The sequence below is a fragment of the Sinocyclocheilus rhinocerous genome, unplaced genomic scaffold (genome assembly GCF_001515625.1).
Source record: "Sinocyclocheilus rhinocerous isolate Xijiao unplaced genomic scaffold, SAMN03320098_v1.1 scaffold974, whole genome shotgun sequence".
NCBI classification, from domain to species: Eukaryota; Metazoa; Chordata; class Actinopteri; order Cypriniformes; family Cyprinidae; genus Sinocyclocheilus; species Sinocyclocheilus rhinocerous.
In genome coordinates this window covers 294,559-307,686 of record NW_015627262.1, presented here as the reverse complement: position 1 = coordinate 307,686, position 13,128 = coordinate 294,559, and the positions used below count along the sequence as shown (strand labels likewise).

The window sequence follows — 13,128 nt, the reverse complement described above, 5'->3', positions numbered from 1 at the left end:
TAAACATTTGCAAATGATGAATAGTTTCAACTTTAGATTGGGTACTGCAAAAACATGAACCAATAATTAATAGATTATTTGTTAAGATATAGAGGTCATACACATGAAATAGAGGTCTACACAACAAACAAAGACCAACAAATGAAGATCATATTAAATGAAAGTTTACTGATATTTGTAAGCATTTCAGTTTATATTAAATAATCATATGTTAATCATTAGGTAATGTTTAGTAAGTTCATTAGTAACCATTAACAAGAACATTATCTCATATTTCTAGCTATGTGAATATATAAACTAATGATCTGTTAAGCATTATATAATTTTTGTTAATGAATTATAAATTAAAGTTATTATAAAGTGTTACCTCAGTGGGTTGGATGTCTCTATTCATTCTATACATCTGTATACCTAAAGAAACTCAGAATGATCAGTCGAGAATATATAAATAAACAATTAGCTTAGCTTAGGTCCGCCTGTGCCGTAAGGCGCATTGGGCGGCAAGTTTCCTCCAACTTGATCGATCGGCCGCGATGTTTTCAGCTTCATCCCATGAAACGTTGACAGCTTTCAGATCTTCAATAAAGGTACGACGCCAAGTTGTTCGTGGTTGACCTTGTTTTCTCTTGCCGTGGGGTGGTTTCCATATGAGTGCGGTTCTTGCGTGTCTAGAAGGTAGTCATCGAAGGATGTGACCAGCAAATCTTAGTCAGCGTTCGGTGACAACTTCTTGGAGTGGGCGGATGTCAGTTCGACGATAAATCTCATCATTGCTGATATGGTCTCGGTACGACACACCCAGAATTCTTCGCAGACATCGCTGCTGGAAGATATTAAGCCTTTGGGCCATTCTCGCAGACATCTTCCAAGTTTCCGCCGCATAGATTGCTGTTGGTACGACGATACTGCTAAATAAATGCACCTTGGTCTTGATTGAAATTGTTGTGGCTGTCCAAACGGGCTTGAGTCTTTGGAAGACTGCTGAAGCTTTGCCAATCCGGCATGTGACGTCATGCTCAGCATCTCCATCACTCATCAAAAAACTACCCAAATAGGTGAACTTTTCCACTTCCTCAATTTGTTGTTGTCCAATATTCAAAAGGGCATGTTTGGTGGTGTTGGTGGCGTATCCGACTCGCATAACCTCGGTTTTAGTTGTACTTATGCGAAGCCCTATCTTGTTCCAGTCTCTTTGTCATTTCTTGTATGTTCTTCCTTGTTGTTCCAAGTAGGGCGATGTCGTCAGCAAAATCAAGGTCCATCAGCCGTTCGGATCCTCACCATGGAATTCCAAATTCAGTATGATCCATAGCTTTTTGCATGACGAAGTCAACCGCCATGAGGAACAGGAGGGGGGACAGAATGCACCACTGTCGTACACCAGTCTCGATGGTAAAGAAATCGGTGTTTCCTGTTTCAGTTTGCACGCAGCAGCTTGACTTGTAGTATAGGTTCCGAAAGACGTTGACGAAGCGCTCGGGTATGCCAAAGTCACAAGCAATAAACCAATAAACCTCTTTTACGGTAAAGAGTCTTCGTATCATTTCGATCTGCCGCTTCCTGTGCTTCATGGCCTCTTTGCTCTATCCAATCCCGTTTGTCTTTTCGGCAGCTCTTCTTCACTTGACGGTCCAGTATATGATATGCTTCTGATGACTCCTGTCGTTCTTGATCCGTCTTTGCCTGTTCGTATCGCAGTTTTTGCTTTCTGCCTTTCATCCATAAGATTCCATGATCCACCGCTCCTTATAAGTCTTCTTCCTATAGTCTTTTCAGCACAATCGACAACTATTTCCTTGAACTTTGTCCAATGGTCATCCATTTCGACTTCGTCTGTGAGAACCTGAAATCGATTTCTCAGTTCCTGCCTGAATTGATCAGATGTTGCTTGATCTTTCAGCTTCTCTACAGCAAACGGGTGGGGGCGTTGCTGTTTTGTTGGCGGGCGTTTTAATCGAAGTCGACATTTTCCAAGGAGGAGGTAATGGTCAGACCCAACATCTGCTCCTCGGCTCGCCCTCACATCCATGAGACTCGACCGCCAGTGCTTGCTTATGCAGATGTAGTCGACTTCATTAAACATTTGACCATCTGGTGATCACCACGTTTTCTTATGGATCCTCTTGTGATCAAAGTAGGTATTTCCGACTGTCAGACCGTTTACTGAGCAGAACAAGATCAGCCTATGGCCATTGTCGTTTGTAATGTTTGCAGTGGCATGGGGGCCAATAACATGTTCATACCTTTGTCGATGTCTTCCGATCTTGCCGTTGAAGTCTCCCATAAGAAGCACTAGGTCATGATGAGGAATATCATCCATGATCTCCTGCAGTTGGTCGTAAAATGAGTCCTTGTCCATATCGTTTGCGTCTTCAGTTGGGGCGTAGGCTTGTATGATGGTTATCATGGAGAGCTGGTTTTGGAATCGGGTGGTAATGACGCGGTCATTTGTGGGCTTCCATCTAATAAGCGCTTTCACTGCCCTCGCCGACATTACGATACAGACTCCACGGGCATGTTCTGTATTGTGACCTGAGTAGATGATGGTTTTTCCGTCATTGGGCATCTGTCCATTGCCCGTCCACCTGGTTTCGCTCAGTCCAAGAATGTCCAAATGGTATCGTTCAACTTCTCCAAGTAGTTGTGCCAACTTGCCACATTGGTATAGTGTTCTGACATTCCATGTCCCTATCTTTGTTAGCAGTTTTGCGTCAAAGATCGAACCACGAATCAGGTGTTGAATGTCCTTGCGGCTTTGGTCCAACCCCGTCACAAAATGGTTGATTTCTCCACAGGGAGTTAGCAGATCAAGTTTATTGTTTCTTCTTGCCGTTTCTGTAGCAATTTTTTTTTTTACTGTGTCGGGTTGCTAGCCCGACGCTCAACCTTCCTCCTTTCTCATCCGGGCTTGGGACCGGTAATGGCGGAGTTAAATAATTAAATAAACAATTAAATGTTATTAATTAAATATAAATTGAGATAATGAAAATTAAAACAGGAGCACAGAACAAAACAGCAAAAAGGTAATTTTAAAAAGAAGGAGATTCAGTTCAGTAATCAGCATAGTACTGCCTAAATCAGATTGGCAGGGGTGGCATGCTTTGGCTACTCCATCTGTCAGATTAATCAACTTTACCTCTTATTTACTCCTGTTTTTATTAATAGAAAATACTGAGCGGATGACTTGCAGTTTTATTGGAGAAATGTTTTTAACACAAAGTATGTTTAAATATTAACTGTTTCCAGTACACGAGTCACTTGAAATCTCAAAAGCTATTACTATTGATTTTTCAATATTCCACATCAGGTTAAAACTGTTTGCCTTATTATGGTCTAAATTAAGACCAAAAAATAATTAATTTTTATAGCCTATAAGTTAAAACCTCAAATTAGACACATTTTACTCAAACCACTAAATATTTTTTAAAATAAATACAATTATTGTAATTATAGATTATAGATATTAAATAATGTTTTGTAATTACCATCATTTACTATGATTTCATTTATGGTTGTATGTTGCAGGGGATAGTATTTAAGAAGTCCCAAGAATCTCAACAGAAATAATGTAATCTGTTTTGGAAATTGTTAATCGTCTGAAGCCAGATTTACTATAACAGGAACACTGATCTTTGATAGTCTGATTGATTTATCCTTTGCATTTAATCTCAGTGTGGTTGCACTTTGTGTTCCTGAATGGATCATGCACATGCCAGTGGAAGCTCATGCAGATCAGAGATCAGGGTCACACTTGCATGGGTTAGCCGTGTTAGATAAACATGACATGCAGGGTTGAGTTTAGAAGTGAGTCTTTAGCTTTGGCTAAAGAGGGTTAAATGCCATGCAAATATCAATTTTTATTTTAATTACAACTACTGAGATGCAGTATTAAATAACCATTTAAATATTTGTTGTCTGAAAAAGTTCATTCTTGTTGTATCAATATTGTGAACACTGTTTTTTTTTAAATTTTATTTCCAATTAAGCTATAATTTTGTCAAATTTAGCAAAAAGTATATTTTTTATTGTGTGTGCTTTATATAAAATGCTAATATATAATATATATATATAAATTAAGTTTGAAATTAGCCATAGCAAGACAAATAAGTTGGATGTCTTATTCCAAAAATATTCAAAATGTAGTTTCAGCCACAGAATAATATTAATCATGTTATAATACATATTTTGAGACATGGTGAAAATGTTTAAAAAACTATTTAAAAAATAAATAAATAAAAAACATTGTGTGAACTGTGTAGCTAATTCATATATCAGTGTTTGACATTGTCACATTAAGTGATTAACTTTTTTTTTCAGATCAATTTGATTTACAAAACAAACACTAGTATAACTACATTCTTACATTTTCTAAAGAAAAATATAATGTTTGCTCACAATAAACTTGCTGCCACAATGCTGAGTGTTTTGGGTGGTTGTTAGGGTGTTCATACGCAGTTGCTAAGGTGTGTTATTTTTAGCATGTTACTATGTGGTTACTAAGGTGTTCTAAATGTTTCCTAAGGAGTTTTTAGAGTGTTCTGGGTGGTTGCATAGTGGAACAATCAAATTAATTACTTTTTAACCATTGACTTATAGACTTTCAATGCAAAGTTTCATTACTTAAGTATTTTTAATTTAGCAGAGCCCAGCTATATTTGGCCCCTTGATACAGTTTGAATATCTTGATACAGTCTTAATAATTTCTTAAAATATCCTCCGCCTACTTTTGTTCCACACTGAACTTTTGTGGACTCAAATACAGCCTCCTCTAAAGGGTTTCCCTAGACGACAACTCACCATCCTCAGAAATGCCGCAAACAAAGTCACGCTGGACGGGGTTTACTCAGAGAAGCCAGGAATATTTAAGCTTATTGGCCAGATCATGACCTCTCCATGGAAAGTGATTGATCATTCTACGCTAAGCCCTGTCAGACAAGGTCAGGAAGTTCAGGATCACGGCAAATCATGACCTGTCCTACCAAGGGGGAGGGTTAAGTCCATCTGGAGACTTTCCCATTTGCCTCTTTGACGACCATAGATGTCCTTTAGTTCTAGGAAGGTTTCAACAGTTATCCAATTAAAGGGTTATCTCTCCTTTTAGTTGCCTAGTCTATAGGGCTTTAGACTTTGTGCCGTCATCAGCAGTCAATCCTGGCTTGGAGCGGCAAACTCCTCACAATTCATACTCAATAAACTGCAGCTACTGTTGGACTTCTGGATTTGACAAACCAATTCTACATTTCATTTAGAAAGAGGTTCTCTGAGGAGTTATGGGTGCCCACGGATCCAACATGGATGAAGTTTTGGCTGAGGACATGCATCACTGGTACAACCCGTTCAGGTAACACTTTAGAATAGGGGGTCAAATTGCCTTTATTAGTACTGTATTAATGCCAGTTTAGCCATAATTATTGGCTAATTCTAGTCAATAAACTTGAATATTAGTACTGTATTAATGCCAGTTTAGCCATAATTATTGGCTAATTCTAGTCAATAAACTTGAATATTAGTACTGTATTAATGCCAGTTTAGCCATAATTATTGGCTAATTCTAGTCAATAAACTTGAATATTAGTACTGTATTAATGCCAGTTTAGCCATAATTATTGGCTAATTCTAGTCAATAAACTTGAATATTAGTACTGTATTAATGCCAGTTTAGCCATAATTATTGGCTAATTCTAGTCAATAAACTTGAATATTAGTACTGTATTAATGCCAGTTTAGCCATAATTATTGGCTAATTCTAGTCAATAAACTTGAATATTAGTACTGTATTAATGCCAGTTTAGCCATAATTATTGGCTAATTCTAGTCAATAAACTTGAATATTAGTACTGTATTAATGCCAGTTTAGCCATAATTATTGGCTAATTCTAGTCAATAAACTTGAATATTAGTACTGTATTAATGCCAGTTTAGCCATAATTATTGGCTAATTCTAGTCAATAAACTTGAATATTAGTACTGTATTAATGCCAGTTTAGCCATAATTATTGGCTAATTCTAGTCAATAAACTTGAATATTAGTACTGTATTAATGCCAGTTTAGCCATAATTATTGGCTAATTCTAGTCAATAAACTTGAATATTAGTACTGTATTAATGCCAGTTTAGCCATAATTATTGGCTAATTCTAGTCAATAAACTTGAATATTAGTACTGTATTAATGCCAGTTTAGCCATAATTATTGGCTAATTCTAGTCAATAAACTTGAATATTAGTACTGTATTAATGCCAGTTTAGCCATAATTATTGGCTAATTCTAGTCAATAAACTTGAATATTAGTACTGTATTAATGCCAGTTTAGCCATAATTATTGGCTAATTCTAGTCAATAAACTTGAATATTAGTACTGTATTAATGCCAGTTTAGCCATAATTATTGGCTAATTCTAGTCAATAAACTTGAATATTAGTACTGTATTAATGCCAGTTTAGCCATAATTATTGGCTAATTCTAGTCAATAAACTTGAATATTAGTACTGTATTAATGCCAGTTTAGCCATAATTATTGGCTAATTCTAGTCAATAAACTTGAATATTAGTACTGTATTAATGCCAGTTTAGCCATAATTATTGGCTAATTCTAGTCAATAAACTTGAATATTAGTACTGTATTAATGCCAGTTTAGCCATAATTATTGGCTAATTCTAGTCAATAAACTTGAATATTAGTACTGTATTAATGCCAGTTTAGCCATAATTATTGGCTAATTCTAGTCAATAAACTTGAATATTAGTACTGTATTAATGCCAGTTTAGCCATAATTATTGGCTAATTCTAGTCAATAAACTTGAATATTAGTACTGTATTAATGCCAGTTTAGCCATAATTATTGGCTAATTCTAGTCAATAAACTTGAATATTAGTACTGTATTAATGCCAGTTTAGCCATAATTATTGGCTAATTCTAGTCAATAAACTTGAATATTAGTACTGTATTAATGCCAGTTTAGCCATAATTATTGGCTAATTCTAGTCAATAAACTTGAATATTAGTACTGTATTAATGCCAGTTTAGCCATAATTATTGGCTAATTCTAGTCAATAAACTTGAATATTAGTACTGTATTAATGCCAGTTTAGCCATAATTATTGGCTAATTCTAGTCAATAAACTTGAATATTAGTACTGTATTAATGCCAGTTTAGCCATAATTATTGGCTTATTTAAGCAGTAATTAAATATAATTACTAGCTTATTTTTGTTTATTGATAGCATAAATTTGTGTCTATAAAATGTTTAATAAATTGTAAACAATGGCTAATATGCCCTTATTATATGTTCAGTTAATCATTAATTAAGTGTGTGGTCATGCTTATCTAATGCATTATTGTGAACAAGTTAATCATTAACTACTACTTTATTTATGCTTAACTAATGCATTATTCTGGACCCCTATTCTAAAGTGTTACCCAAGTTCATGAGGGAATCGCCATCAGGTCTCATCACGCTCTTTGAACTCAAGAGCATGCTACAGATGCAGGGGATGACTGAGGAAGCCAGCGGCTATGTGGACCAAGTCTTCTACACTTTTGACATGGATGGGGTGAGACAAATGTGTGACTGGAACATTTAGGTTTCTTATACAGATTGGTCATTCAGTTGACACCAAAATCTCTTGTGCATGAAATAATATATTTTTGAATCTATTATAGGCTATCAAATTAATTATATGAATAATTAACCTCTTAAGACGGCTGCGGACATTTGTCCATATGAGGACATTATATTTTTGTGAATTTCTCTGAGACTGTACATGTCACAGTCTTTTTTCATTACATGTTGCCCCAAAAACACATTAATATGCAAATTAGATTTAGTTTATAGATACATTGTATATAATGAGAAAACCCGTTTATGGCCATTTTACACACATTTTGCAGAAAGAAAAATAGTATATTGAATCATTCTTGTTATAACATAGTTGAGAATCATCTTTATACAAATCTTGAAAACTAAAAATATATTGGTGATTTAAAAAATCTATTGTTTTTGCCTATGCATGTTCATTCATGTTTTTTTTATTTTTTTAAAGAAATTGAGTCCCGATGTCCTCTACCGAGGACATAGCATAACTTATGAATGAAATGTCTTTTTTTAATTTATATATTTTTTACATTATTTTTAATGCTCTAAACAATGTAAAGACACGGAAAAAACTAACTTTTTCCTAAAAAAAAATTCTCGGGTCTTAAGAGGTTAATCAAATCACAGATAATTGCGCATATCAATATTACAAATTTAGATAAAATATATTATTGTGGCAGATTAATAAATCATTTTTGTCCAGTGAAAACTGAGCTTTTTGAAGACTCTCCCAAGTGGATACATTTTTGAAAATAGGATGGTATTGTTGTGCTTGGTGTGAATGGGGTCTAAAACGTTTTGAGCTTGTCGAAAATGCATTCGACTGGATTATGCTAGTGTGGATGCTCATGCATTCGAACAGCCACTAAAGTCTCTGCTGACTGAGCTAATTCTTAAACATTATGATGTTCATTTCTGTTCATCTGTTAACCGTCAAAATTAGAATGTTAAATTACATTTAAATTAAATTACAATGGATAAGTGTATGCAACCCATTGTCTGCTCTCTCGGTATCATCTCAGTGAGCTTTTATTAAGTTTTATGCATACACAGTAATGCGATTTAGCATTTTCAGACATGTCAGTGTGGACAAGCTGCTTTTTTAAAACTCTTGAAAACTCTTGAAAGGCCAAAGTATACTTCAGTTTTTATGCATATGTTGCTTATGCGTACAGTGCATGTGACAAATTTCATAGACACAGTCAGATTTTTCTAAACACGTGTACAATGAATGGTCAGCTTTCACATGTGCCTTCTTTTTTATTATATTATATAATAATTCTTATTATATCGTTGTATATTTCTTTCTTTAATTCTAATTTTTATTTCTTTATTTATTTTTTACTTCAGGATGGCTACATAGATTTTGTAGAATACATCGCAGCTGTAAGTCTGCTACTGAAAGGAGAGATAAACCAGAAACTGAAGTGGTACTTCAAACTCTTTGACCAGGATGGAAACGGCAAGATTGACAGAGATGAAATGGAGACCATATTCAAAGTAAAGTATCCATTTTTTCCTGTATTCAGTGATCTGTTTGTTCTGGTGTACGACCACTAGTTCAGACTAGAGTTCTGTTTTGATGTTGCACTCATGCAATGAAGCAAATGCACACCTTTTTGAGGTGCAAGTTAGAGAAAGAACTTAACGAAGACAAAATATAACTGCACTCCTAATCTTCTTTTCTTCATAAAAAGAAGCTTAAGTGAGAGTGCAGTTATATTTTGTCATAACATCACATAAAAGCAAAGGTTTTCAGTTACTGATGCCATTATAGAAATGCACTATTCACAGTTAGCCATGATTTGTTTATTCTCCAAGCAATCCCAACATGGAAGCCTCCATGACAGGGGTAGGCAAGTTTGGTCCTAGAGAGCCACAGTCCTGCAGAGTTCAGTTCCAACCCTAATCAAACACACCTGAACAAGCTAATCAATGTCTTCAGGATTACTAGGCAGGTGCGTTTTTTTTTTTTCAGGGTTGGAGCTGAACTCTGCAGGACTGTGGCTCTCTAGGACCAAACTTGCCTACCCCTGGCCTAGACCATGTTGTCATTTAGAAAGCACTAGCATTCAATATTGTTCACTCAAGTCAGCATAGCGGGCGGGTGCGTTTTTTTTTTTTCAGGGTTGGAGCTGAACTCTGCAGGACTGTGGCTCTCTAGGACCAAACTTGCCTACCCCTGCTCCCTGAGGTGACCCGCCCCATGTAAAATAAAACATTTGTTATCAAACTTCTGATATGACTGCAGTCCTCTTCTCACGAAGCTCTACATCATTAAAAAAATGTTAAACATACTATTATTTCTTCATGTGTTAAACGTTTTAATGATGAAATGACTAAGTCTTTAAATAGACTACTGTAGTCTAGGAAAGTAGTCTTTACGGAAAGTAATTTGTATTTAATCCTAACCTAAATCCATGATGGTCGTTTACTGAGCTCCCTCATTTTCAAAATGCAGTTTCTATCCTATTACACCTGTCCATGGGACAGAATTATTCAGAGAGTTTTGTACTTCTGTATTGTTTAAATATGACAAAATTGGCCAAGTCACTGTATATGCATTGATCACATGCAAACAGGGATGTTTTTTTTATTTTTTTTACTTTGGATTAGTTTTTTATTTTAAGTTTTCCTATTTTTTTGCCATTATATATGTGTATTCCAAGTCAGTGATTTTATGGCCACAGAATGTTTATATGATAGAAGAATCTGATCTCATTAACAACTTCTGAAGCCACACAACAAATGTTGGTTCAGAGGGGAAGGAAATTAGACTGTGGCAATTAGACTGTGGCAATGTGAATGTTAGTAAAAGACAAATCATTAATATTTTTCATCTTTGCCCAGGCCATCCAGGACATTACCTGGAGTTATGACATTCCTCCTGATGATATTGTGACTCTGATCTATGAGAGGATTGATGTCAATAATGAAGGTGAGAGATGCTAGATCATATTAACCTACAGCATAATTTGTCAACTGGAATATTTCATTTGAAACAATTTACATAACAGTAATTTCTCTAATGTCCACTGTGGTGTTTAATGTCCTTTCATTTTCAAGGTCACAATTGAGTTGCACTCTACAAGTTAACCATTAACAAGGGCCAAGGTTAAAATGTCTTTATAGAACTAGGATAAGAACAAGGCTATGGACTAAAATAAATATTCATTACAGCATCTATACACAGAGAACAAACTCCAGTGGTACAATGTCTGGGTCAGTCTGGGTCGATCAATATAACCAGTTAAAGTTTGGAATCATATTGTACATGTCTGGGTAATGCTTTTCTTTTTCCCCTAAAGAAAACTAAGTATTTCATGACCGTTAAAATTGTTGTTTTATGACAATTTAATCCTAACCCTCAGTTCTCATTACTGTAAATAATGTCATTATCATTTCCATAATGTACTGTAATTACAGTACAACAAATTCTACCATTACATATCATAATAGGTTGTTTTCTACACATTATTGAGAATGAGGTTTTCTTAATTACAAATGTTTTAAATTGAAAACATAAAATCATATTTTTTATTAAAAACATAATAGCCTATATTTATCCGTACAATATTATATGTGTACATTTTAATTTATTATATTTTACACTATATGATCTTAAGTTTTTTCTTTTAATTTTGTGTTGAAATCTGCCCTTGGGAAGGATTCACCCTTAAAATTGAATGCCTATTCTTTGGCAGGTGAGTTGACATTGGAGGAGTTCATCACAGGGGCTAAAGAACATCCTGATATCATGGAGATGCTCACCAAGATGATGGACCTCACCCATGTCCTGGAGATCATAGTCAATGGGCAGAAAAAGAAGGAGTGACTGCCAATGTTTGATGCATTGCACAATAAAAGGATCCCATCCTGATTAAAGAGCAACTCTGTGGCTTAAAAGCGTAAAACAGACTCAGTAGAGGGTGTAACCTGCTAGCGGCATCTCAGAGGTGGACACGAGTGATCATCATCTGTGATTGTCTTTCATACACTTTGTCTTTGTTTCTGTGCCTCCAGATATCCAGTTAGCAGAGCTCTCTTACCCTTCTACTTTTAAGTGAATCACCTCTACAAGTCTGAAAATGTCATTGTCGCAGGCAGAAATGACACATGAGGAGACGAATCCATGGTTTAATGGATCATTTGTCCTATTTGCTGGGGTGTGAAGCATGTTCTTAGCAATGGATGTGCTCTATGATCCGCTGCATTTACAGTGACCCTAAAATGTATATGGACACTTAAGCCTCAATTAAAATGCATCAATGTCTTTGCATTAACAAATTATCAAAATGACAGGCATTTTTAAATGTGACTTACTAAAGTAAGTCAAATGTCCAAATACTGTTTAGTGGACACTGTGTAAGGAGGGGCCAGTGTTATAAATAATTGTACAGTTTTTCTATTGATGTATGTAACCTTCATTCTGACTTTTGACATTTTGTGCTAAATTATTTAGATAGCTCTACAGTTCTAACTTGTAACCATTGCCTTACATAAATAAATCCAGTATGCTGCACATTTAGACTCCTGTTTCCTGTCTGACTGTTACCATTGCTTTTACTTAGAGAAAAGACATTTAAAAAGTTTTACTAGTTTAAAAAGTTTACCTAAATAAATTAATAATATTTATGAAAAATATGGGTTAAAATCAGGAATTATCTGTTTACACTACCTTATGAATAAATTATGTTATTTTAATGTGAACAAAAGCAAAAAAAAAAGAATCTATTCCCATATCCTCAAAAGTCTGGTCCTGGTAACAAAGTGGGAAAGGAAAGGTGGTAAAAAGTTTTTCAGTATATACAGTTGCAATCAAAAGTATTCAACACCCAGAGACTGTATTACTTAAGAAATGCAAGCTTTTCTGAAGATCTAGAATGTTTTAAAAATTGCATCTATAACAGTTTACTGGCATATTAAATGTGATTGTTAATGAATACACTGTAAAATCCAATAGTTTACCTTACTTAGAAATAATTAGTTATCTTTACTTATCTGTTATACTTAAGTTACAGCTAATTTCAAGGCAAATAAAACAATTTACTTACTGCTTTGAGTTGTCATGGGCAGGGTGTTCCAGAGACCAGGCAGGAAGACGAAGATGACGAATAAACGGATATTTAATGACTTGACAACAGGGAATTCAGACAGGGTAGACATTCACATTCAGGGTAACATTCACAATAACCGACAACTCGAATACAAGAGACAGAAACAGATATAGGGCAGATAACGAGGGGCAGACAGGTGAGCACAATGAGGTGATTAACTAATAACGAGAACAACCAAATAAGGACACAGAGGGAGAAACCACAATCAACAGTCCACAGGGGTGTGACAGATCGCCCCCCTCCTGGAAGGCGCGACCTTGCGCCGTGGAGACAGAGGGAGGGACAGAGGGGGACTTAGGAGGAGGACAAAGGGGTGGATGTGGGATGGTGACAGGGGAAGGCAAAGGGCTGGCAGGCAGACATGACAGGTGGAGGCTCCGGCAGAGGACGGATATCCGGGAGGAGGCCGGCAGAC

The 13,128-nt window shown here is 35.6% G+C and overlaps 1 protein-coding gene and 1 pseudogene across 2 annotated transcripts; one reads left to right on the top strand and one right to left on the bottom strand.

The window, feature by feature from the left end:
• Nucleotides 1-1,567: 1,567 nt before the first annotated feature.
• Nucleotides 1,568-2,902, bottom strand: LOC107726674 (craniofacial development protein 2-like; annotated as a pseudogene).
• A 2,183-nt stretch (nucleotides 2,903-5,085) lies between these two features.
• Nucleotides 5,086-11,887, top strand: LOC107726578 (guanylyl cyclase-activating protein 3-like). 2 transcript variants are annotated; one of them, XM_016536226.1, is made up of 5 exons: nucleotides 5,086-5,332; nucleotides 7,423-7,555; nucleotides 8,947-9,096; nucleotides 10,447-10,534; nucleotides 11,301-11,887. In XM_016536226.1, exons 1-5 carry the CDS (start codon nucleotides 5,271-5,273, stop codon nucleotides 11,429-11,431), a joined length of 564 nt encoding a protein of 187 aa, XP_016391712.1. In that variant the 5' UTR covers nucleotides 5,086-5,270; the 3' UTR covers nucleotides 11,432-11,887. The 2 variants fall into 2 exon arrangements, with proteins under 2 accessions (XP_016391712.1, XP_016391703.1); XM_016536217.1 differs by having other exon boundaries at nucleotides 5,089-5,341; nucleotides 7,416-7,555.
• Nucleotides 11,888-13,128: the final 1,241 nt, after the last annotated feature.

Bases quoted from the DNA above. Each gene is read 5' to 3' on its own strand.
- LOC107726578 (XM_016536226.1), top strand. From the start codon at position 5,271: ATGGGTGCCCACGGATCCAACATGGATGAAGTTTTGGCTGAGGACATG. The intron at 5,333-7,422 runs CCCGTTCAGGTA...TAAAGTGTTACC, and splicing joins GACATGCATCACTGGTACAA to CAAGTTCATGAGGGAATCGC. The intron at 9,097-10,446 runs GTAAAGTATCCA...ATCTTTGCCCAG, and splicing joins AAATGGAGACCATATTCAAA to GCCATCCAGGACATTACCTG.